The sequence below is a fragment of the Sphaeramia orbicularis genome, chromosome 14, assembly GCF_902148855.1.
Source record: "Sphaeramia orbicularis chromosome 14, fSphaOr1.1, whole genome shotgun sequence".
In the NCBI taxonomy this organism is placed as follows: Eukaryota; Metazoa; Chordata; class Actinopteri; order Kurtiformes; family Apogonidae; genus Sphaeramia; species Sphaeramia orbicularis.
The window spans coordinates 31321938-31349263 of NC_043970.1; the positions used below are offsets into that span (position 1 = coordinate 31321938).

Genomic DNA, 27326 nt, shown 5'->3' on the forward strand with positions numbered 1-27326 from the left:
GCAGCTGTGGTTTCCAGAACAATACTGTAAAAAACACATCCAACTGGAGACATATTTACAGAGTAACATGTAGATTTAACATTTTAAACATGTAGATTTAACACTGGATTTAAATGGTAAATGGACTGCACTTATTTAGCACATTTTCTACACCTTCATGGTGTCCAAAGTGCTTTCCACATCCACCAGGTCATACTGGGACCAGTTTAGGATTCAGTGTCTTCCATGGACACTTTGATTTATGGACAGTTGGAGCCAGGATTTGAACCACCAACCCTTTGGTTATTGGATGAACCACTCTACCAACTCTACCAACCCATTAATTTACAAATTTAAAATGTTAAATTGTTAAATTGTTTACTTTTTTATAACTTTATATATATATATATATATATATATATATATATATATATATATATATATATATATATATATATATATATATATATATATATATATATATATATATACACACACACACACACACACACACACACACACATATATATATATAAATCAAATAGGCCATTATTTCAACATTATGGTCTTGCAATTTAAATGGCACCATATTGTTTTTCAATTTACAGTTTTATTTTCTAAAAACAATAGAAATACATCATTTCTACATACAAATCTGGTTTTGTTCACATACCCTTCCTGTAAGAACTACAGCTATGATTCAATTGTTAACACAAAAATCTTTTCAAATAAACAACTTTGCCTTGTATTGTCACTTAGTTTTTTTTATGTTGGAATTTTACAACTTTTTGGTATTAATTCTACAGTCATTTTTTTACAGTGTGGATGAATTCATTGACTTCCTATCTTGGTTGTTCTCTTCAGGATTCTTACTCTAAACCCTGGCACTAACCTGACCATGGCAAACACAACATATTCATCAGAAGGTCAGGTCTAAAGGAGAGAGGATGGCAGCAGGTGTATGGAGGAATACAGGGAATGGGAACAGACTGGGAGCATACTTGTGGCTCTTGGCAGTTAATGTATTACTGGGAGCTGGTGTGAACTGGCTGGGCCTAAAGGGCCAGATTGCGGTCAAAGCCCAGAACAATGAGAGGAGGGTATTGGCCCATATCCCTGGAGACATCATCATAGGGGCGTTGTTCTCTGTCCATCACCAACCACCTGCAGACAAGGTACATGCTTTGTGTGTGTGCACATGGAATGTATTTATATTTACTCAAGTATTACATTGAGAAGAAATTCAAGGTACTTGTACTTTAGTTGAGTATTTATACTTTACACACTACATACTTCTACTGCAGTACATCTCTGAGGCATATATGGTAGTTTCTTGCAATTACTTTAGTTGCTACTTTTCAGATTCCAATTTTTTTTATCTTCCTCCTGTCCAGTAAAGTAATAAATCATCGTCTTAAATGTGTTGATTATGACTATTTCTCATAAACTGAAGAATTTTGTTTCTGTACAAATTTGAGGTGCTAATTATATAGCTTTACTTTACAACATTTTAGAGTCAAGACTGAAACCTACTTTATACCCCCCTTAGAGTTTTTCAGATTACAGTTTCTCATACCTTTCCTGTTAAGTGAAAACCATGTATCTCCGGAGGTGCTGACTTTAGATATTTCATATAAACTGAAGAATTTAGGGATCATTTAAGACTGTGAGGAAATGTTTGGAATTCTTAAGTTGAATAAACTCTTCTTGAATGAAAATGCATCATCACAAGGCTGCTTTTCTGTCTCACAGGACAGCAATGTAACAAACATATAATAATCTTGATATGAAACTATGTGACACGATACAAATGAATGAGTTCAATCTAAATATATCCAACAATAAAATGCAATGTTATTAATATATATACATATATATATACATATATATATATATATATATATATATATATATATATATATATATATATATACACACACACACACACACACACACACACACACACACACACACACACATTTTTTTGCCCATTACAAACAGCAAAACACAGGCAGGGACTTTAATGTTTCATATTTTAAGTCCATTTTGTTGATAAGACTTGCATTCCTTTACCTAGGTATGTTTTTAATGCAGAACTCTTGAATCACATTAAGTATTCTAACAGTACATCAGTGTATTAGTTCTTCAGTACTTCAGTCCTGTATAATATTCTGTGTAGATTATGTGTATTTTCATTCATTCATTCATTTATTGATTTATTTCAAGCATTCACACAATGCATGCAAGTTCAAAATTTCAAAATCATTCATTTAGACTCAAAAAGGAGTGGGAAGAAGAAAAACTTATGCAATCCCACCCCCATTTCTCATTATCAAATAACTGAACATAATAGCATTTATATACTCACTCCTGTCTTTAGACGTCAAGCCAGAACAATGAACAAAATAGGCCCATCCCAAATTAGAATAAACCCATTCGACAGTGTTTACATTATTTAACCAAAATGTGTGTGAAAAACAGAAACAAAGTACAATCATAGTGGTGTTACCATGGGTAGCAGTTAATCGTTAACTTACATTATAATAATTACATACCAACAATGGTAAGAAAACTATAATACCACGAATGATAAAGGACAACATAAACCAACTAAATGAGGAACAACAAGCACACATTAACATTGTAAGATAGAATATTGTTGTAACATAAGTATTAGGACCCTCTATCGTTATGCTGGAACCAGACTATATGTTTAAATAACAGTTTAAATCGGTGGATATTTTGGAATTGCATGTGTTGGATATTTGTATGATATTAACTTCATTTTTGCTTTACATTCATGTTTTGTTCCACATAGGTTCATGAGCGTAAGTGTGGTGCAGTGCGTGAGCAATATGGGATCCAGAGAGTGGAGGCCATGATGCATACCCTGGATCGGATCAACGCAGACCCCACTATCCTCCCAAATATCAGCCTGGGCTGTGAGATCAGGTCAGAGAGCTGCAACAAAACGGTTTTGTTTTGTTTATACTTGTCAGTCAGGCTGTTCTTTCAAAAGTACAAGGCAAAAACTGAGTGCATCATGTAAAAGAAATCCAACTGGCTTCTCCTAGCTATCCTCAACTCTCAGCCAATGCATATTCCCATCTTTCTTGCCAAAACAATGTGAACTCAATCTTTCTACACCAGGGACTCATGCTGGCACTCTGCAGTGGCACTGGAGCAGAGTATTGAGTTCATTCGTGACACACTGGTGTCCAACGAAGAAGAGGACAACCAGGGACGATGCACTACAGAGGCAGGGAGCTTGCTGCTGCAGGGGAAGAAGCCCATTGTGGGACTTATCGGACCAGGGTCCAGCTCTGTAGCCATCCAGGTCCAAAATCTCCTCCAGCTTTTCAACATCCCACAAATTGCCTACTCGGCCACAAGTATGGATCTCAGTGACAAGGTACGACCAGAAGAGTCACAAAGAAGGTTACATCAAATGGCAAAGTAGTAAGAAATGCACATTTAACAGAAAAGCACTCAGATGTAAAGTGTTTGGTGATTATAGTGAAGTGAATATGCAACAGATTTTCATGTGCAATCATGCCAAATATACTGCAAAACTTTTGAGGGCATTTATTCTCTCCCGCAGAGCTTGTATAAATATTTCATGAGGGTAGTGCCATCAGATATGCAACAGGCTAGAGCGATGGTGGATATTGTGAAACGATACAACTGGAGCTATGTGTCTGCAATACACACAGAAGGTAAGACTGAATACTTACATTTTGTCATTTTGACATTTTGTCTGCCTTTTTTTTTCTCATCTCAGTCTGTCTTTTCACTCCATAATACACAAAATACACCATTTTTAGGACTTTATATTTTCATCAGTGATCCATTAATTTTTAGTTACACCTTAACATTATATCATATGTATATGTAAGGGTAGAGACTGCGATCTGGTAGGATCGGCGATTCTACCAGTAGAGACTCCGATTGTAGTCTCTACCAGTAGAAACTCCGATCAGAGTCTCTACTGGTAGAAACTCCGATCCTGCCAGTAGAAGGGTTAGGGTTAGGGTTAGGGTTAGGGTTCGGATCGGAGTTTCTACCAGTAGAGACTCTGATCGGAGTTTCTACTGGTAGAGACTACGATCGGAGTCTCTACTGGTAGAATCGCCGATCCTACCAGATCGCAGTCTCTACCCTGACATATACAAGGTATGCCACAGAAGGTAGATTTACTCTAACTAAGGTGAAGACAAATAAAATGAAAAGTACTGTGACGTATAGAGCCATGGTGCCGGGATGAGTTATTCGAAAAAATAACAAATACAGATTTAAAGAATCACTGAAAGAGTATTTCTTTGCAAAACAATGCTCAGTGTCTGCTATTTGACATTACATTGATATATAACTGAAATTTTTCTGACCATTTACAAATAATGCTAAAAACAACATTTTTGGGAGATACTGTTAATTGAACTAGGTCCTATATTATATGTATGTAGTTTTTGTTTTGTAATTGTGATGAATGGTTTTTAGTTGTTGTTTGTGTTGTTTTGTTTTGTGTGCATGTGTTTTTGGTAATTTGTGTACTGCAGTGTAAAGACAGTTGTGTTGGGTGTGGACTCCAGGATGAATAGTGATGGACTAAGCCAAAGCTAATGGAGATCCAAATAAATGAAATTAAATATCATAATAAAACAGCAGTATGTAATGATCATTTCTTGTGTTACTTGAAAACAGAGAGTAAAAGATGAACAGAACTATTTCACTGTTGTTTTCTGATATTTAACGTGCCATCAAAAACTTGAAGTTCATTGCTTTGTGAGCCATTATTCTGGTTTGGAGGATTAAGAAGATATAGCAATCATACTGGAGCCAAGGTATGAAGATATATGTGCATTCATTTTCATCCTTTTGCTCTGTGGCTTCTATTTTAACATGTCATAAGAGTCATCAACATGCAAATGTCACTGCCGCAAATGTAGTAGCTTCCATAAAAAATTCTTACCACGTAAAAAATAAAAAAAAATTACCACTGGCATACCAAATACATTTTACAACATAATGGGAATCTCATATTATAGAAAAGAGTATTATTTTTGAAGGCAAGTGGAAAGTGGGAGGTTATTATGACAGTATAATTATTGGGATGTAATTATTGCAAAATTTTGTAGTCTATTTCCTGTGTATGTGTGAAATATATATACACATATTTGATTAGATTTGTTTTATTTGCCTATTATTAACAGTACATGAGACAGTTTGCTAGTCTGTGTTTGGTTTCTAGCCCTTATTAGTTTAAAATATAACAAGTTTCTTGTAGCATTGCACAACATTCATAATATCCCATCAAATGTCAGTGATTCTAGCTTGCTCTTTTAAATTGTGTTTGCCTTAAATAATATCAGTAAAAATATCATGCATGAACAGAGATAACATATCACAATTATTTAGAAAATGATCAGTGTTGTGAGAACTGTACTTCTTCAAAAAACAAAAAAAAGATGCAAACTAGAAAAGCACTCGGAGAGCGCAGACCTCCGCCAAGCGCAAAAATTCCCCACATAATCGGTGATACAAATCCTACATTTATTTTTTAAAATAAAATCCGCCTTCTGGATCAGATCCGGATCAGCCTTTGAAATGTGATAGAGGACCCCATTGTCAATTCCTGAGTTAAATTTCATGAGTTTTGGTCAATAATTAAGCGAGATATTGGGAAACGAAAATTTTGGCCCCATTTACCACAATGTTAACGAAAATTTCAAAGTGATCCAGAATCCAGGATTTCTTCCGGATCTCCCCCAAAAGTTAATCATTTCTTCCTTATCCCATTTCCAACAAACCCTGAAAATTTCATCAAAATCTGTCCATAACTTTTTGAGTTATGTTACACACTAACGGACAGACAAACAAACAGACAGACAAACAAACCCTGGCAAAAACATAACCTCCTTGGCGGAGGTAATTAAGAAGTATTGTACAAAGGTTAATTTTAACAACATGACCTGTTTCTATTCATGCATGATATTATTACTGATATCAGTTAACCCATAAAGACCCAAATATCCACCAGTGACCAAAACCATCCACTGATGTAAAATGTTTAATGACTTTAGACCCGCTAATCCTATCAATCCATGTAAATATTTGGTGTAAAATACAGTTATTCATCTTTTCATGGTCATCAGATATGACCCATTTGGACGTTCAGAGGCTCCATAGTTAACATGGAAACACCGTCATCTTCTACAACATTGATTCACCAGTAAAACCCATGGAGTTGGATCAATGACAGTGGATGGACACACTGGGTTTATGTTCAGTTAATGAGAGATTGGATTGAAAAAGTTACTTTTTCTTCAGTGGTATCGGTTTCTGATTTAATAACCCTCAGCTTTAATCTGAACTTTTATGAACATCTACATGATCTGTAAATTAAATATAGGAAAATACCTGATTTATACTGATCAAATACAAAATACAGAGGAAAATATGATGAATAAATCATGATAAATCACTTAAATCAGGTTAGATATAGAGGCAATTTCATTTGGAAACTGGCACAAAAGTAATGCTGGGTCTTTATAGGTTAAAATAGGTCCGTGAATACAAACATTATCCTAATCTTATAGAATATTATGCATTATGGTACATTAAGCCACCTACAGTATATAAAGTAACTCAACTTTAAACATCAGTACAGCAGTAAAATGCAACATGTACACATTAGTGCAGGAGTAAGACAGGAGTCAACATTATCTGTATACTTTGCATTTTACTTTAGTTTTCTCTGTTTTCGGTGTAATAATCCTCAAATGTAGTTTCAGCATGATGATAAAAGTACATGATCAGTAAATTAAATACAGGAAAATACCTGATTTTCACTGAAATAATGCAAAATAGAGACTATAACATTATGATAAATAGCAATATATCACTTAAGAAAGGTTAAAGAAAGAGAAAAATTCATTTGGGAACTGCCATGAAAGCAGCACTGGGTCTTTATGGATTAAGGCAAATACAATGTAACAGAGCAAGGTTAGGTTTTTTTTTTTAGAAGGTTAGGCTTTCATAAAAGATGTGGGAGGTGAAAAAAAATACACAAATAAAATAGAAGCGGTGACAAAGAAAGTCAAGAAAAATGCTCTTTGAAATTTAAAAGACCATATACTCCATGAAACAAAGACCCACAGAAGATCATGGCTCCCTCACGTCGTAATGAAAAGGATGCCCTTTTATAATTTTAATCCAAATGCTCAGTGTGACGTCAAAAGTATTTTTACTGTAAAAGAAACCAGGTGACCTAATTTGGAGGGAAAATAGAGAAATCCAACTGCTGAAATTCCACGATCAAGGCATTTTCTAACTTCTAAAGTGTTACGTTGGCTTTGCAACACTTCATTTTAGTGAGTGTTCATTTGAGTGTATCAGCACATGTGAAATGTTTGTGCCAGAAAACTCCAAGTGTGAATAGCACTCACATTATAATTTGCATAAATGTATACAGCGTGTAGCTCTGTGAATCTACTGAAACAGCAGTTGAATACAGAATATGTAAATCTGTAAAACAAAGTGATATAAGGTCCTGCTGAGTCACATGAATTATACACGCTGTGTCTTTGTGATGCTGTCCTCAGGTAACTATGGTGAGAGCGGTATGGAGGCTTTCAAGGACATGGCAGCAAAAGAGGGAATCTGCATCGCACATTCAGATAAGATATACAGCAATGCTGGAGAACAGAACTTTGACAAGCTTTTGCAAAAACTACGAGGACACCTGCCAAAAGCTAGGGTTGTAGCCTGCTTCTGTGAGGGGATGACAGTCAGAGGAATACTGATGGCGATGAGACGACAGCGTCTGGTCGGAGAGTTTCTGCTGGTGGGGAGGTGAGTAGTAAAGAGTGAAATCATGTATGAATAGCTGCTCACACACTGTATGTAAACAGGTGTCCTCATCTTGTGTTTTGTATATTACTTGATCTTAAACTTTACTGAACAAAAGATAAAAAGTTAAGAAGTTTGAAGTGCACTGCAGTTTGTTTGTTTTTTTTTTTAATTTCAGTGTAGCCCATGATGGATGATACATGTTTCTACACTAATTGGAGCAATAAAGACATTACAACAGCTTCTGAATGTCAACAAATACAGACTAATTTAAGATTTTTTATTGTCTTAGAAGTTGTTGCTTTGGTTTCTCATATTTGTTTGCCAGTTATTTACATATTTGTGTATCCATTTTTTTGTTTTTCATTTTAATTCAGGCTTTTTTCAGGCTTCCAGCGCCATCCAAAGACGTGTTTGTTGCTACTAAGGCTGTCTTTGTCCTCTCATCATCTTCCTCATTATCATCTTCATCTCATTCAACTTTATGGTGCTATAGGTAAAGCAAACTTTTTTTTTTTTTTTTTTTGCAGGTTGGTTTAGGTTACATGGGGCCATAGACATAGAAATCTAAATGAAAATGTTGGGTGGTGGGCATATTAGTCATTGCCTTATCTACGGGCGCATTTAGACAAAGTATTAACAAACTATGCATAAGGTGCAGGAGAGAAACTAAGCAATTAAAACATGAAAATAAAATAAGCAGGAAAGCGGGGGATGATTTAGCAGGAGGATTCAGTCTCTAAGAATAACATGTTTTATTTTAAGGTTTTGCTCTCTGGCTCGCTCTCGTCCCTGGTGTTCTATAAAAGCCTTTCCTCATTAGGAGCTACATATGTAGGCTGTCGTTCAAATCTGACAGCAGGAAACACAAAATAACCTTGAACTACATATTATCAAAAAAGCCACTCTATAATCCATATTACCCTGCAAAGTAGTTTGCCCGCTCATCATTACAGGCTATATTTAATCTGTGTGATTAGAGTAATAACATTTAAAATGTATCATTATAGTGGGGCGTTTCTTCGTTCATTGTCTCTTCTGTATAAATCTTATCGTACATGATCATATACTGGAATATAGAATGTTTCTTGAGAGGTTTACATTATCCCTTCATGTTAGTTATGTACAGCTTCCTGTCTGTTTGTGACCTGGATAGTAATCTGCATAATAGTAGAGCTGAAATTCAATCTGAGGAACTGTCTGATCAGATTTGTACATTTTGTATACATGTGATGCATGTTGGCTGTAAGTATGCAGGAATTTTTGTAAGTTCTGCCTAAGCTTTAAGTCAGTGCAATTACTGTTACCCTCTAGATCGTTTCTTTACATTATCACTGAAGAATACAGTTTTATTGTTTGATTTTGTTTAGTCTTAGAAGCACCTCAGCATAAATAAACTAGAAGCACTTGGAGAGCACAGACCTCCACCAAGGCAGATCAGTGCCCCAGATTTGGATGAAAATTTCAGGAAATGTTGATACTGGCACAAGGAACAAATGATTAAACTTTGGTGGTGATCGGGGGTGAGGGGGCCACTGATCAGCCATGGCGGAGGTCTGTGCTGTCTTTTCTAGAAAAGCACTCGTAGAGCGCAGACCTCCACCAAGGCAGATCAGTGGCCCCCCTACCCCCGAACACCACCAAAATTTGATCATTTGTTCCTTGTGCCAGTATCAACATTTCCTGAAATTTTCATCCAAATCTGTCCATAACTTTTTGAGTTATCTTGCACACAGACAAACACGCAGACAAACAGACAAACCAACACCAACAAAAACATAACCTCCTTGGCGGAGGTAATGACTTTACCAAGTCTTCCATATCCCAATTTCCCCCAAGTTCAGTTCTTTTGTTGCATGGTTTGTCTGCTCTGCTACCACCCCACACAATGTCCCCCAATCCTGAAATCACATACAGTCACGGATAAAATTATCAGACCACCCTTGTTTTCTTCAGTTTCTTGTTCATTTTAATGCCTGGTACAACTAAAGGTACATTCGTTTGGACAAATATAATGATAACAACAAAAATAGCTCATAAGAGTTTAATTTCAGAGCTGAAATCTAGCCATTTTCCATGTTTTCTTGAGAATAACCAAAATCACTTAAATTCTTACACCAATATCTATGGCATTGTACGACCAAAAACAGTGCTTTTAGGCATTCCATGTTTTTTCTGCCTGTTTTAGTCACATGATACACAGAAGAATTAGTACTTGGTTGCATAAGCATTGTTTTTGATGACTTTTGATGGTCTAATAATTTTTTCCGTGACTGTATTTTGTACTTTCTCATCATTAACTTCGGTCACTGAGGTGCTGAGCAAGATATTCTTCTATTCCATCCCACAAAGTCTTTCATCATATTTGTTAGCTTCTTGTCTTTTTCATTTCAGGTCTGTCTTTGTTTTATTTTCTGATCTGCTAATCGTTGCAGACTTACATTTATACCTCTACAGTGTTGTGAAATGTCCACTCAGAAAAAGCCTAGCTGGAAAGTTGACCGGCATTGATCTGTGTAAGGTTAAATAAGTGCATATTGTGTGAGTTTGTGTGTATATGAATGTATTTAAGTGCCTGCATGTGCACACTTGTGTGTGTCTTCAGGCTTGTAGGTGGTGCAGCAACACTGTGCATGCAAAATATTGCCCTTTCAGGTCAGTGAGTGGGTTTCCAAACTACCGTTCAAGAGTGATTCAAACTATACGGAGTCAAAACCCTGCATGCTTTTCATATCCATCAGTGCTTTTTTATGCCAGCGCACCATATCTGTGCTTGCTTCTCTAAGGATGTGTTATGAAATGATCTCCTACCTCACCCAGAGAAAGAGGAATCATAAAAACACACCCACACAAACGTTGTGTAACTCCAGCTCAGTTAGCTAAGTTTTCAGAAATGACTTTTTTTTTTTTTTTTGTTGGTCAGTTAGAAAGACAAGAATTCATTTGTATGTGCGAGTGAGGTGTGTGTCTACATGAAGGCACATGTGTGGAGGTGTAATCAACCTTCTTTCTTTGTAGATTGCAGACAAACATCCAGCGGGAGACATAATAATAGATGAAGTGGAAACCTTTCACATTTCACTGACGATATGTTGAATCCAACTCCACTGTGTTTTTGATACAATACTGATGCTGCAGTCTAGTGGTGTGTGTTGAGTGTTTATTAATCATCCGCTGGTACTATGATTATTTTCATTACTCACTAAGGTCTACGGTCAAAATCTATTTTAACATCAAACAATCAATGAACAAAGACAGAAAATACATTGTCTGACACTGTCTGAACTAAAACATACATGCAGTCACTCCGGACCCTCCATCCAGCTGGTTCTGAGCAGTCAAAGTCCATCAGGGGAAGTCTCCAGAGGGCCTCCTTATCAGGTACCCACATCAACTCAACTGGCCTTTCTCAGTGTAGTCGAGCAGGGACTGGCTCTGAAAAAAAAAAAAAACCAAAAAAAACTCAATCACATTCTGTTTCTGGAATTACCCATATTCATGACCATAATGAGGTTCTGAATGTAAATTCACTGGTAAACTGTGAACACTGTCTTATGGCTGAGCTCCCTCTTCACCACTAAGGTACAGAGCACATCAAGACACAAATCCCAAAGATACTTGAACTCCTTCGCCTGGGATAAATTGTCCAAGTAGCATGCCATCCTTTTCTGGTAGAGGACCATGGTCTCAGATTAAAAAGTGCTGATCCGCATTCCAGCTGCATCACGCTCAGCCACAAACCATCCCAGTGATGGCCTGAGGCTCCACTGCGATGAAGGACATTATCAGTCACCTGGCACTGCTCCTACTACAAATCAAGGTTGCACTAGCAACAATTTCCTTAGTTCCCTTATCTACAGTGGTCCTCTGGATTGTGTTTGTCTGGATCTTCACTCCAGATCTGTTTGCCTCGGGAGACCTTGCCAGAAGCATTTAGCCTCAGACTAAAAAGGCCAAAGGATCAGTGTACCACACAGCCTGTATTTGGCCTGGATTCTACATTTCTTCACAAACACTGATAAAATGAGATTTTGAGATAGTTGTTCAATTTTCTATCATGTGTTTTAAAGGGATTTGATAATGAGCGTGATTAATTCATCACACATACTTTTTTCAAAGTTTGTGATGCAGATAATCTATAAAGCATAAAATTCATAAACACACTGGAGCCAGGGAAATAACAGTAGAAGAACAATAGAAGCTGTTTTTTTTTTTAGCATGATCAGGTATTGACAGAGGATTCTCTCTGGAGGTTTTATTTTAACATATTTCCTGTGCATATTTTTATGATTTAAATGTTAAAGACAAGGCTTCAGTTTGGACATGCATGCAAATACCTTCACTGTTTTAACCAAGTGAGTCTGAACCATATCGTAATAAATATTTAATTCTCTGCAGAGCAGTCATTTGGTTCAATTTGGGAGGCAACCTGTCGACTTCAATCTGTGCAGCACTGAGCCAAAATGTAGTACACCACCACAAGAAGTACAGGAAGACACATTAAAATTCACTGCCATGTTCTGCCTTGTGTTATTTTTCTTGATATAATCATAATTATGTAGAAATTATATAACCAGTTGCAGTGTAAACATGTATTTATGGATACATTTACTGCAAGTAAGACAAGTCTAAAGCTTAATTTTCTGAATATTACATGCATCACTTCTGAGTGTTAGTTGTATTTTTCTTCCAGGGCTGCTGAGCTGAGCAAATCACCACCTTGTTACCTATTGTTGTTCCAACCAGTTTTTGTGTACCAGTGTGGGTGTAATTGGATATGTGAACCAGGTCCAAGGCTTGAACACTCCGTTGATTAGTATTGAGTTGGGTGCTGTTCCTTGTTGCTGAACTGTCATGTTCCACTGATGTTTCCACCTATTCCGACAGACATCTACTTTATTGCCAGGTTTGCTTGTGGGTTCTAGAAAGAAAACATTGGGTCATTGCATACAAGATTCTGTAAAACTGTCTAATTACCCCGTTTATGTAACAGCTATTAAGCAAACACTGCCAAGAATTCTGAAGCAATATTTCACAAGCAAGTGCCTCACAATACCTTGGTGCGCTGTAATACTAAGAGCCGAATTCAGTTGTTTTATAAAGTACAGTGATTTATAATAATTTCTTCAACTGGCATGAAGTCATGTTACAAAGCTGTTCCTCACTGATAACAGAAGCTTATCTAATGGAGGGAGCATTGTAACTAAATCCTATTGTACAATACTGGAACATTATAAAAAGGCTGCACTGTGACTGTACAATTTCACATATTTTGTTATATGACACCATATAAGTGATAATTTGCATTTTTATAATCTCATACTGATTTACTTCCACTTCTCTCTCCTTCTGTCTTGTTTAGTGATGGTTGGGCCGACAGATATGATGTGACTGATGGCTATGAGAGGGAGGCAGCTGGTGGAATCACTATAAAGCTGAAGTCAGCATATGTGACCTGGTTTGATGATTATTACCTGAACCTGAAGCCTGATGCAAACCTGAGAAACCCCTGGTTCCCTGAATTTTGGCAGCACCGCTTCCAGTGCAGGTTGAGGGGGCACCCACAGGAGAGCAGCCTATACAACCGCACCTGTACTTGTCAGTGCAACACAAATTCTGCTCCCTATATTCTCTTTATTAGTTATTTCATGTGTAGTCACGTTGAAAATGTTCACCTTTAGTTGATAACACTGTGGTTGTTTTTAGAGTGACACTTGAAATATCTCTTTTCTCATAAGGGAGAGAATCTTTGCGTCATCAGTATGCCCAAGACACCAAGATGGGTTTTGTCATAAATGCGATCTACTCTATGGCTTATGGCCTAGATGCCATGCAAAGATCCCTCTGTCCAGGATTTAAGGTACAGTAAGATTCAGTGTGCGCGTCTATGTGGTGTTAGACTGTGCACTAAAGCACTAACAGTGTTTATCTTTTCTCTGGAGGGTTTGTGTGACGACATGCGACCTATAGACGGCCGCAAACTGCTAGATTTCCTCATGAGAACAAACTTCATCGGAGTATCTGGGGAGACCATCCACTTTGACCAGAATGGAGATTCACCTGGCAGGTAAGAAAAATCAAAAGAAAGTTAAGAAAGGAGGAGCTCAAACGGAATGAAGGAAGTAGAAAAAACAGAAGAAAGTATTAAATATAAGCATATGCGTACAGCTTTATGCATACATTATGTGTGTCTCAGGTATGAAATCATGAACTTCAAGCACATAGGAGAAGATGACTACTCCTACATCCATGTGGGAAGCTGGGATCAAGGTGGCTTAAAGATGAATGATGAGGAAATTTGGAGTAACAACAGTGATTTCATTCAGTCTGTCTGCTCGGAGCCCTGCCAGAAGGCACAGATCAAGGTAAGCATGGACAAAGCTTGTTTAGAAAGAAAAATAGGAAGCTGTATTGTTCCTCTTAGACATATATTATATCATTTATGTAAATTGTGCCTATTTTTTTTTATTCATTTATTTTATACGCAATTAAATTAAAACAGAATGTCCATTTTTACAGACTGTGGATAAGTAGAGGTAATACTGTAGTTCATGTCATGCAAAATTTACAGAAGTAGTTTTTTCAAGACTTTTTTCCCCCCATAGTTTTAATGTGAAGGCAGTCGTACATAGCAGCCCACCTTCAATCTGATCTAACAGATTTACATTCTATAAAATCCATCCAGTAAAATCTATGCGTATCCCTTCAGAGACTCACCAAAGCTCTTTGTTCTAGCTTTAATCACCTCCCATCTGGACTCAGGCATCTTCCTCCAGTCTCTCAAATTCAGGAACAACAGTACATTTAAACCATGTCACACACTAATGAGTAACTCTAATGTAGAAGATTGCAGAGATTTAAACTTGAGTCCTGCATGTAAAGTTTTAAATAAAATTTTTATCTTAGCCAAGGCCGTTCAATGAATGAACCTCTTCACTTTCCCTGTTTGTTTCACTTTGTAATGATTATTCACAGTCTAGATTGCCTTTAGCTTTGATTATAGGGTGCATTCACTGTGGCAATGTATTTACTATACGATGCTTATGCAGTGTCACAATAAAGGTCAGAACATTTATTTCCATTCAGACTTATTTAGCAAAGATCTTGGAGTGATGTTGGGAGAGACGGACCGCTGTGTTTAGTCTTCTCCAGCACATCCCATAGATTCTCAGTAGGGTTCAGGTCTAGACCAGTGGTGTAGTGGTCCCTGGAGAAGTGGGTATACTCTCATTTTTTTTTTTTTTTTTTTTAAGTCCAGAAAAACGCTGTTTGAGAAACAGTGACATGTAAGACTACTACTCTATTTAGTTTACCCAAAAATCCATCATTAGTATTTGCATACTATTATAAAATTATCATGACTTGATCAGGAGCAGTTTGTAGGTTTTACTGGTCACACAAGCAGCTGCATAAATGTAAATGTATTCAACGCGAGGCAAACATATGGTAATGTTAACCTTTCATAACATTAGCCTTTCACAATGTTAGCCTGCTCATACAGTTTAACTATTGGCGACAAAATCTCTTCTCCTCTAAATGGGCAGTCATATGGCCAGTAGTTTAAAAGAGTGACTCATTCTGAAACCACCTTAAAACTTTCCTCAGAATTATGTATCTATGAAAGTAGGTTCTCTCAATATGTGTCATTCAGTTGAAAGACGTTTATTCTGCTATTCTCATTTGCGTTTCCAATAATCAAGCATCTTTTAACGAGACACGTAGTGACCTGTCAATCAGCTGTGGTGGAACTGGCACCTGAGGTGTCCAGTCAAGTTCCAAAGGTGGCCAGCGTTAGTTACCTTCACCAAGGAGGTTATGTTTTTGCCAGCGTTGGTTTGTCTGTCTGTCTGTCCGTGTGCAAGATAACTCAAAAAGTTATGGACGGATTTGGATGAAAATTTCAGGAAATGTTGATACTGGCACAAGGATGATGATGAATGATTAAATTTTGGTGATGATCGGGGGGGCGGGGAACTGATCTGCCTTGGCGGAGGTCTGCGCTCTCTGAGTGCTTTTCTAGTTAGCAATATTTTGGCATAACCCGCCCTACTCTGCCTCTGATTGGCTCATCAGTCCTCATGCCTAAAGTTAACCAATGTAACCAGTGAAGGTACCAAGTACTAGCCAGTTAGAAGTAGAGTAGGGTGGGTCATGACTTCACCATCCTACGGGAAAAAAATGGGCAATTTAGCTCAGATACTGCTGAATGGTGCGCATCAGGGGGATTTAGAAATGGGAAATACGCAATGCTGACTGAAAAATAAATGGGTATACTCCGTATACCCCCGTATACCCTGGACCACACCTCTGGTTTGGACACTATGGTGGCCAATCTACATGTAAAAATTCCATCTCTTGCTCCCAGAAGCACTCTTTCACAAGCCTGATGACCCCATTGAATCCTAGAATACCCAAACTCCATGCTCCCTTAGCAAAGTGATGGTTATTGGAGAAATGAGAAGCTTGTCACAGCATCAGTTTGGGTTAAAGAACTTATTAGAAATATTAATTATCATCCAATGGAAGGCTCTTACTTATTTGCTTGGTTAAATTGGGACTGCTTTATAGCCAGGCAGTGTATTTCTATGCTCACTTGCTGCCATGACAGAAAACCCTGTTCATAATGAGTCTCCGTTTAAGATTCCATAAGTCTTTCCTTTTCTTTCCCTTGACGAAATACTAATTTGCCTCCTCAACAGACCCTACAGTCAGAGTGTAAGATTAGCTACAGCAAACTGCCATTAGAGCTTTGAGACTTTTCGGCACTTTACAACATATCGCTGTGTGTGTGTAGGTGATCCGTAAAGGAGAGGTGAGCTGCTGTTGGACCTGTACTCCCTGCAAGGAGAACGAGTTTGTGTTTGATGAGTACACATGTCGAGCGTGTACTCTCGGCTCCTGGCCTACAGATGACCTCACTGGTAAAAAAAAAAAAAAAAAACACTGTTTTTGATTCATTTCTATTTCTGTGTTACTTGCAGACACATATATAAGATATCCAAACAGGCCAGGAAAGCCTTGAATCTGGGTCACACACTTTTGGTGCACCCACAAATCCCCTTACACACCAGACCTACCACAAACTGGCAAACACACTGAACCACCACTGACACAAATACTTTGTTACTGAGCTCATAAGAGACTTGAGATCCTTGGAAGAATAAAGGATTTAGCTGAGGAGAAGATTTCTAAACTTCAAGTCTAACAAAAACTGTTTGAAATATTTCTGTCCTCTGCTCTTTTAAAACCCTTTATTAATCCTGTTCCTCTCTAGTTGTGTGCATGTAAAAGAGCATATCCAAGAGTACATATGCTAATGGAGCACCACACATTTTTTCACTGATAACAATGTGTGGAAACTGGCTTTGATATGGCTTTTTTTTTTTCTTCAAAAGTCTGTGATCTCTTTGCATCCTTCAGGTTGTGAGCCAATCCCTGTGCAGTATGTGCGCTGGGGGGATCCGGAGCCAATCGCTGCGGTGGTCTTCGCCTGCCTGGGTCTCATGGCCACACTTTTTGTCACTTCTGTCTTCATAAAGTAATTATTTTTTATAAGTTAGTTATTATAATGCGGATATCAACTCCTTATTTGGCAATATCAGTGTTCTGTAAATCTGAAATATTACGATTGTGAGCTGGCCTCATTGAAGGTACTGAGTTTGTTACCACTCGAGTGGTTCCGATGCCCCAGTTGTATTTTCTCACCAGGGTTTTTATGATTCTGCAGATTCTGGGACACCCCTGTGGTCAAGTCATCCAGTCGTGAATTGTGCTACATCATTCTGGCTGGGATATGCCTGGGCTACCTGTGCACCTTCAGCCTTATTGCCAAGCCCCACATAATCTACTGCTACCTCCAAAGGTTGGGAATAGGTCTGTCCCCTGCCATGAGCTACTCTGCTCTGGTCACCAAGGTACCTGCTCTTTGTTTGGTTGCCAGGCAGTAGAGAGAAAGACACTGACATTGCAGGCTGTTTAAATTAGAACAGGTACTTTTCAAATTACCAAGTAACTTTTATATTTATATATAAACCTGTGTATAATTGTTCTATTGTGTTGTGACTGAGACTTTGAATTCCTACTAAGGGGATGAATAAGTTCTATTCTATTCTATTCTATTCTATTCTATTCTATTCTATTCTATTCTATTCTATTCTATTCTAAGCCAAGTGTGTTCATCATCCTTTTTCCAACTGATTTGATGCTTGTACTGTAGGCACTAGGCATGACGAGTAATCACTTAACTCGCCTGTTTTCTCACCCTGACTCTGAAACAGGGTCAGTCTGGACTTATCAGTCCACCTGACCTTTTTCCACTGAAATAAGGTCCAATAGTTATTAGTGATGTGCGGATCGATACTGAAATATCAATATCTCTAATACTAGACCTTTAAACTCTAGAATTGATTCACAAATCAAAATAATTATACTTTTGATACTTTGGTCATTTGAGGTAATGTACATCAGGAACACAGAGGAAAGTAACTAAACTATTAGGATTATGTCCAAATGATACTTGATTGGTGGGAACTACTTCTTCCGCCGGGGTAAATGTATACTGCGTCACGCTTCTCAGTTCGTCAACACTGACTCACTCAGCCTGTACTGAGCAAAAAATGGAACAGACTAAAGGGGAAAACAGTAAATATGCTATTGTTCCTTAACAAAAACTTATGAATGAGGGAAAGTGTCAAACCTGGATGCTTTTGTTGAAGTGTTACATGTTCAGTATTTTCATGTTCCATGTTAACACGTGAATTAATATGCAAGTTTTAATTTTTATAATAATTCTTAATAATTAAATAACAATTACTCTCATGTCTTGTATTCTTTATGAAGTTATAATTTGAAATACACTATTTATTTTTATTTTTAGATTTGTCAGACATTAAGCGTATTTGTACAAAATATCAATATCACATCGATATCGGATCGGTATTGCTGATACCAGCCTGACTTTTAGTCGGTATTGAATTGGAAAGGAAGTCCGTGGTATCGAACATCACTAATAATTATGCACTCTTGCAAACTGATGCTTGTTTAAGGAATAAGAAGCTACTTACAGCATCAGTTAGGGTTAAATAAGTTGTTGCAGAAGAAACATATTAATCACTATAGCAGTGCTCCAATGGAAGGATCTGAACTATTTGCAGAGTTAAGTCCAAGTGGGGACTGTTTTATTTTTTACCAGGCTGTATGTCTGTGAGTAAGCTCACAATAATACCTTTGCAGTTTCACTTTTTGACAACCATATTCAATTCAGATCATCCCATACTTTGAAGTAGTACAGCTTAAACATAAAGTCATCCAAGGATATGGCCAGGAGTGAGAAATCTACTCGCAAAGATTGGCTGCAGGCCATTTGTAAGGAGGTATTGTACCAGCTGAGGTTTTTCCATGTGGGCTGGGGTTGATGTTTAAGATCTGGGACCTGAAAAGGGGATTATTGGTATGAATCAGTGTCAGCAGTATTATCCATAGTAGATGTAAGCAAGGCCTCCATCACCATTTGATCTATTTTTGATTCAGACCAACCGTATAGCACGGATCCTGGCAGGCAGCAAGAAGAAGATCTGCACCAAGAAACCACGCTTTATGTCCGCCTGCGCACAACTGATCATTGCCTTCCTACTCATACTGCTGCAGCTGGGGATTATTGTGGCACTCCTCATCATAGAGCCACCACAGGTATCTGAATCTTTACAGCGTGGAGGAAGATCAATTAGTCTTATTTATACATATACCTGTACAGCAACATCATCTTTTTCCTTCTCTTCTCCCAGGTGATTCATGACTACCCCAGCATCCGCGAGGTACACTTAATCTGCAACCTGACCACTCTGGGGGTGGTGGCGCCACTGGGCTACAACGGCCTGCTTATCCTCAGCTGCACCTTCTATGCCTTCAAGGTATTTCTGTAGAGCAGCAGTTAATATCTCACAACTTGTCCCACTGAACATTCCCCATGACGCTTCCTTTTTTTTTCTCACAGACTCGTAATGTTCCTGCCAACTTTAACGAGGCCAAGTATATTGCCTTTACCATGTACACGACCTGTATCATCTGGTTGGCCTTTGTTCCCATTTACTTTGGCTCCAACTATAAGATCATAACCATGTGTTTTAGTGTCAGCCTCAGCGCCACAGTGGCACTCTGCTGCATGTTTGTTCCAAAGGTAAGTAACAAATACTAATTGCATTTTCTTAATAAGTACTGATTTGACTTCTACTATTTTCAGATCTTTATGCTAATAGAAATGTGTTGTTCCTCTGTGATGCTAGGTTTACATTATGCTTGCCAAACCTGAGAAGAATGTACGCAGTGCTTTCACAACATCTACAGTGGTACGCATGCATGTTGGGGATGCTAAAAAAGCTGCCAAATCTGGTAAACCCTCCAGCAGCATGGCCAACTTGTTCCGACGTCGTGGCTCTGGACAAGAGAACATCAGGTATTTATAAAACATAATGGACAAAAATATGTAAATTACTAGATAGTGTCCAGGTAGAGTTGGGTACCAAAATTTGCTGTGATCATGGCAAGGGTAAGAAAAAAAAGGCAAACATGTGCCACTCCAAAGGGACATGCAACAATAATAATGGAAATGATGATGATGATGGGTAATTTGAGTTAATTTAGCATAAAAGTTTCCAGAGTAAAGGGGCTGAATTGGGAGAAATGGTATTCTGTTGGCAGCAACAGATAAAGCAGCAGCAGCATGGACTTTATATTTGCAAAAAATCTATGCGCTGCAATTTTAATAGGTATCTGGGGCAACTTTCTTAAGAAGCTGTTTCTGTCTGTAAGTCAACGTATATGAAAGCATTTTTTAGCTCCATCCAGGAATATAGAAGTCTCTTTGATAAATTAGAGCTGAATACACTTGATATGAAGCCAAAAAAAACTCTTTCTTGAGCTGATAAAAGATTACCTCATTTGGGTTAAATGCTCCCAGAGGAGATTTGTTGCCTTTGAGGATTTCTCTTTCCAGGGAAGACAAAAGGAAATGGAGGGAGATATAAAATTACATAGAAAGCAACAGATATTATGGGGGATGGTGCAGACATTGACAGCAAGAAACAGTGTGTTCTTTTCTTAGTACTAGTGTCTGTTACTATACAGTGTAAATGTATGCACTTTTTTTTTTAATAGTTACAATATGATTGTGTTCCTTTATGTTGCAGTTCCAATGGAAAATCTGTGACATGGGCCCAGAATGAGCACAGCTACAGGCCAAACCTATGGAAAAGAATGTCATTCCATGTCAAGAAAAAGGGCGCAGTAGAGACAAACCAGACAGCCATCATCAAACCCTTCTCTAAAGGAGGCGATGACCCTGCAGACATAAGCATCAAACAGGAGTATGAGGAGCCACAGGGGTCTCAGTCTTTTAACTGCTCCCCTTCCCAGTCACCCATAAACACAATCAGCCAGCATGCAGCAAAAGCAAGGGGTTTCCAGGGAGGAGGAGATGAGGGAGATGCCCACGTTTTAACCACGTACATACCTGAACACCCTAGTGGGGTGAGGAGGCGAGGTGGAGACAACAGTCAAACTGTGAGTGTTAACATAGCTGATGGTGGGGACATTAGTGCCATAGGTGTAGGAGACATCGGTATAGGGATGATTGGGGGCCAAACTCAGGGTACAACAATCATGGACCAAATTAGCTGTGTTGTTAACCGTTTCACCGCCAACATCAGTGAGCTCAACACCATGATGCTGCCAGGAGGAGCCGCCATCAGCCCTAACTCCACCATTGCTCGGCCTACAGCTGCAGACGCTGGCCCCGACCCCGGCCCAGGGCCCGGCCCCCACCAGTACCTCACATCAAGGAGCAAACAAGGCTCCTCCACGGTCACCACATATGCTGAGGTTGCAGCTGTCTCCAGTTTCTGTGAGAACCGGCCTGCAGGTAAGCTGTATGAGCACCTGGCTGGGACCTGTGTGAGCGGCAGACGAGCCAAGGACAGGGAGGAGCTGCTGGCTCTGACGCCCCCGTCCCCGTTTAGAGACTCATCTCTGGGGTCCAACAGCAGCTCTCCTCCCTCACTGTCTCCTGCTTCTGAGGCTGAATACGACCAGCTGCTGCTGAGACACTACAGCCAGAGCTCCTCGTCGCTCTAAACCTGCCCCCGACACTCCTGCTTCTTGATTTGCCTCTTTTTGGAATAAATTCTACCCTTCAGACTCTTATCTGATCTTTTATCTGATGCCTTTCTATATGTGGATATTATCAGTGTTTCATAATTTTCTAAGTATTTTCATTTTGACGTTTTATTGAATGCACCCCATATGCCTCTGCTGAGAGGACTTTGAGAGGAAAACAAACTGCAGGATTTTTGACTCTGGAGTTTGAAGCCAATTTATGAATATGAAATAAGCGCTGGAATGTCAAGAACCGTGGCAAACTGGACAGCACATGGGCATTTCAAAGGACTTGACATTGTGTGCTGACATGTTTCTAACTCAGTTTAAAACTTTACAATTCCAAAGAAAAATTATAAGCTGCGGAAAAATTTTTAAAATCGCAAGTGATATTACTATTTCATTGTAAAAAAATATTTATTAGTCATTAGTGCAGTAAATATTACCAAATATTTATGTTGGTGTTTCTTTGGATTATGCCAAAAATGGCTTGTATTTGAATCCAAAAAGGACATTTGGTTGTCTGAAGTAAGCACAGGTTTTAAATTGTTGAAGATAGTTGTATATCAGGTGTATATTTTACATATTCTATTATCGGAAACACAAAATGTGATTTATATTGATGCTTGTATTATGGCTGTTGACTCTTTGTACATGTGGTGTTTTGTTACTGATAATTTACTCTGAGAATGAATGAAGCCCCTTTTCTGACCTCCACTTAATTGTCAGTTCTAAAAGATATATGATGCAAAGGACTTTGCTTACTGGAACAGAAGAAGAAGATGTACAAAATCGGCTTTGTTTGAGTCAGGTTTTACTGTGGGGTGCTCTTGATGACCATTTCCTCATTTTCTCTGACGGAACTCACTTACTAAGTGAGTCTCCTCCCCTTGACAGATGGCAGCAGTTCTTTATTTTTCAGAGGAACATGCCTTCATGGACACAATATCATCAGATGTAGAATCTAAAGACCCTATGAACTATTTAGATGTTTTGATTCATTTCTCTGGATGTGATTTAGCTGAATGTAAGAACACACCTTATTGTATGAAGTGGACCAAAATGATCTTCCACCTCAGGATGTGGCCGAACCAAAATACTTTCTAACTTAAACTTCTACCGGCTGAATGAACTCTGTCAAATCTCGGCAGAAAATGTTTCCAATTTGCATGATGTCACGATTTCTTTGTACTCTTCAGGTTGTATTTGTACTCATGTTTTTTATATTGTACATATCAAATAGTATTAGCAGTAGTAGATACAGTAGCAAAGTAATGATACTGAAATGTTGTGAAGAGAGAGCAAGAAATCAATTGAATGTGTACCAGATTTCTCACGCGTCTGTTACACAACACTATATTTACAGCTCTGGCTATTTCTATGACAAAGCCTCCTGTATTTGATTATGTTTATTTATGGGTCACAGTGGCCATTAGATTTCAATCATACTCTTTTTTTCAGATTATTCATTCAATTAAAATGGTTTTTATCTGTATTTTTGGCCTGTCTGAGAAAGCTGACAAAAATGTTACAAGTTCAGTCGCACAAATAGTCAGCTTTCAACTAAAAACTAAGTCAAAATTATCATATATTCACTTACTAACTGGTCTCTCAAACTTAGCACCTATTCTTCAGTCCATAATTTTGCTTTATGTTTATGCTGGCAGGAATGTTTTAATGCTTTTTGCTATATTTTTACTAACCTTTAGGATAAAATCATATGATACCATATAATTGCCATACATGCATGCTGATTGTGCCAAATGAACTAATGCTTTATTACAATAATTCACTGATGTAATGTATGGAAGACTTTTGTCTTGTGCTTGTTTCTTGCCTTTTTATACAGACTGAGCATAGAATGTAGGCCTTTGTTGCATTAGACAAATTTTGTTGCTAAAAAAAATCCACGAAAACCACTTACATTAATATTTCCTGGCAATATCTTAGAAAGACAATTATTCAGCCAAAAATGATGCAAATGTAACAAGATAGTTTGTACTTGTTATAGTGTGAAGTTTCATTTTTCTGCCACATTTTGTAAGATTTTAATTTTCCTGTAAGTCTGGTCTACAGAAGTTAAAGTTATCCAAGCTAAACGTTTATTGTATTTCAACAGTGATGTTTCTACAAACTGGATCTTGTGCAATGTTATTTTTATACTTCCAAACTTGATGTTACTCATGGACCTTTTTTTAAATAAGTAGATAACTATGTCAAATTACTGTGCGATAATTAATAAACTTAACAGGAAATAGGGTTTCTAGGCCACTCTTTATTAAATAAGATGTAATATAATTTCCTTTGTCGTAAATTGTAGACCGAAATTGTCCAATGAAGTTAATAATCACAAGACGGCGGGCAAAGTTTATTTATATATAGCGTAATAGCCTTAATGAGCCCAGGGAGAACGTAAGGTCCCAATGGAACTCATTGTTTATTTTGGAGACTCTGTGTTTTGTTGGTGTTATTTTATGGTCTTCCCCTTATTGTACAAGTACAGTAAAAGAAGATTCCACTGCTCCGAATAACACAGTACAATAATACATTTACCATGAGGTTTTGTCAGCAGGTTAAGACGTACAACAGAATCTTACAGAGTTTATTGCAAGGCTGTTGCATTAGATTACATTCATATTCAACCTAATAGATGGAAACTGTGTAAAATCCTAATTATGGGTCACCTAATGATAATAGTCTCTACACTTTAATGGAGAACAGTTATTTTTGCAGGGAGAGGTTACTGTCCTATATGAGAAACATGAGAGATCACTTAGAATGTGTTAACTCATAACCTCATATGTGTGGCTTGAAGGCAGAGATAAAGTAGTGCAGGGAGATTTTTTTTTTTTAATCGTAACATTACTCATCTAATTTGGCATATTTGCACAAGTTTTTCCAAAACAACTGCAGGAGAGAAGTTCAACATCATTGCCTGTAACTGTACTGTATGTTCTGTCCAGCAGTACACAGGACACAAAGAATTAGTCGTAGGCGGGTAGTCGGATCGAAAAACATAAAATGTAAATGTGCATAAAGGAGAGTGGCACTCATCAGGGAGATAAGTAGAATGCATGGAAAAACTAAAGGGTAAAAATGACTTTTGCAAAAAAAAAAAAAAAAAAAAAGGAAAAAAAATCAGTAACCATTGTTCAAAAAGACAGAAACCTATCCAAAGCACTATGTTAGAAAGCCAAAGTGTTCCATTACCTACAGAGACATGAGTGCCAATGTGTTCATCAGGGCATAACGCAGAAGACATGTGCTCCATTTTAAAACCTCACTGCATCATGGGATGCTAAGCATGTTGATCATGGGATAACAAGTATCTTTAAGTATGTCTGAACAAATGTCAAATGAAAAAAAAGAGAGATATGTATATGGAAAAAAAAGAATTGAAAAAAATAATTGACTGCCTTTTTAAACCTGTAAATCAGCAAGACAAATGGGAAAACGTTCTGCACGAGGTGGCTGTGTCATCAGTGGTGCAAAGACGCAAACCTGCAACAGCTATGTTTGAGGAGAAAATGTCCTGAAGGTCTTGGTCCCACCTCAGATTACACAGTAGCTGTTATGTTTTTTTCCAACAGTGAGCAAATACACAGCAACTGTCAAAAAGGACTCTGGGACCTTTACATCAACATCTCGTGTCGGGAAACCAAATTATGTTTAAGTACTGCTACTGCACAATGAAAATTAGAATATACTGCAAAAATCTACTGAATATACTTTGATGATTTCACTATGTGATATTAGTTTATGCTCATGTTGTGGGTTCTGGTTTAAGCAGACAATAACTGAATGATGTTTTTGAACTGATCTCAGTGCAGTGTAGTTTATACATGCAAGTATTATAAGGGTTTTCTGAAAGCATTATTCTGTCACTTTGAGTGTGTTTTTGTATTTCTACTAATTTGCAGTAGTTTACAATAGAATATATGTTAAGACACATATTCCACCCCAGAAAAGGGAGACAAGGGGTATTGTTCTTGGTTCGGTTTGTGTGTTTGTTAACACTCTAGCAGCAAAACTATTGGTTCATTTCATAACCACATTGGGTTTATGGATTGTCCATGACCCAGAATAGATCTCAGTACATTTTGGGAACAGTAGGTAAAAGTTTCAATTTTTTATGAATTTTTAAAATAATTTTTTCCCATTTACTTATAATGGGCAAAATTTCACATGTCTGTAGCAGCAAAACCATAAGTTGAATTCATATCAAATTTGGTTTATAGATTGCCAGTGATCCAGAATAGATGCGATTACATTTTGGGAGAAGTAGGTCAAAGTTCTTTTTTTTTTTTTTGAATTGTTAAAATGTTTTTTTTCTTTTCTCATTTACTTATAATGGGCGAAATTTCAAATGTCTATAAAAACATCAATTTTGTTTCAATTTACTTCAAACTTGGCACATATATAGAGGCAATTGATATGCTGACATCAGCACATGCATAGACATGATGACATCAGCTGGATCGATGCCAAAATAAGCTACAATACACGCGAGGGGTGGGGTTTGTTGTGCCTGGTACCACTTGTTACTTTTCTGTTTTCCATTTTACCCCAGATCTATCATTTATTAAAATAATATGACTCTAATTTAGCCTTATGGCTCAGGTATACTTCTAAAAATGTATAACACAACATTAATCCTTTTAATACATTTAAAACTCCAGCACAAATGATCCTCTCTCCTGAAAGCATCTGTTTGGAACTTGAGGAGTTCAGGTGAATAAAGGGAACAGTAAATTAACTCACTAAAGCCTAGTAAGTTATTTTTGAAAGATTTGTATTGCCAAACATGGCCAGATCTTTACTGAATTAAGATCTTTACATACCTAAAATACAAAAATATTAAGACTCATTAATGCAAGGGTGTCAAACTCATTTTACTTCAGGGTCCACATGCAGCCTAATATGATCTAAAGTGGGCCGGACCAGTAAAATAATATAAATAATAGGATAAGAACTTATAAATAATGTCAACTCCAATGTATTTTCTCTGTTTTTGAGTGAAAAAAGTCAAATTCCGTAATGAAAATGTTTACATCTACAAACTGTACTTGAACATAACATGAACAAATATGAACCTGAAAATTCTTAAGAAAAATAAGTGCAATTTTAATTTATCTTAGTTTGTCATTTATACATGTGCATCACAACTTACAGATCACAGTGGATCTACAAATACACAAAACATTTAATAACAGGCAGAATATTGTTAAAATTCCTCATACTTCTCTTCAGAAATTTCAGGTTATTCACATTTTTTGCAAAAGGCTAGTCTGTAAATGTAAACATTTGTGTAATTTTACTTTTTTTTTTTTTTTTTACACTAAAACAAAGAG

At 37.5% G+C, this 27326-nt stretch overlaps 1 protein-coding gene across 1 annotated transcript; it reads left to right on the plus strand.

Moving 5' to 3' along the window:
- Positions 1–926: 926 nt before the first annotated feature.
- Positions 927–22353, plus strand: grm5a (glutamate receptor, metabotropic 5a). Its single transcript, XM_030153489.1, has 17 exons — positions 927–1154; positions 2798–2931; positions 3130–3391; positions 3581–3695; positions 7581–7830; positions 13190–13425; positions 13566–13687; positions 13770–13894; positions 14024–14192; positions 16622–16748; positions 17248–17365; positions 17555–17741; positions 19357–19515; positions 19611–19736; positions 19820–20002; positions 20109–20278; positions 21012–22353. Exons 1-17 carry the CDS (start codon positions 927–929, stop codon positions 21952–21954), a joined length of 3654 nt encoding a protein of 1217 aa, XP_030009349.1. The 3' UTR covers positions 21955–22353.
- The last annotated feature ends 4973 nt before the right edge of the window (positions 22354–27326 follow it).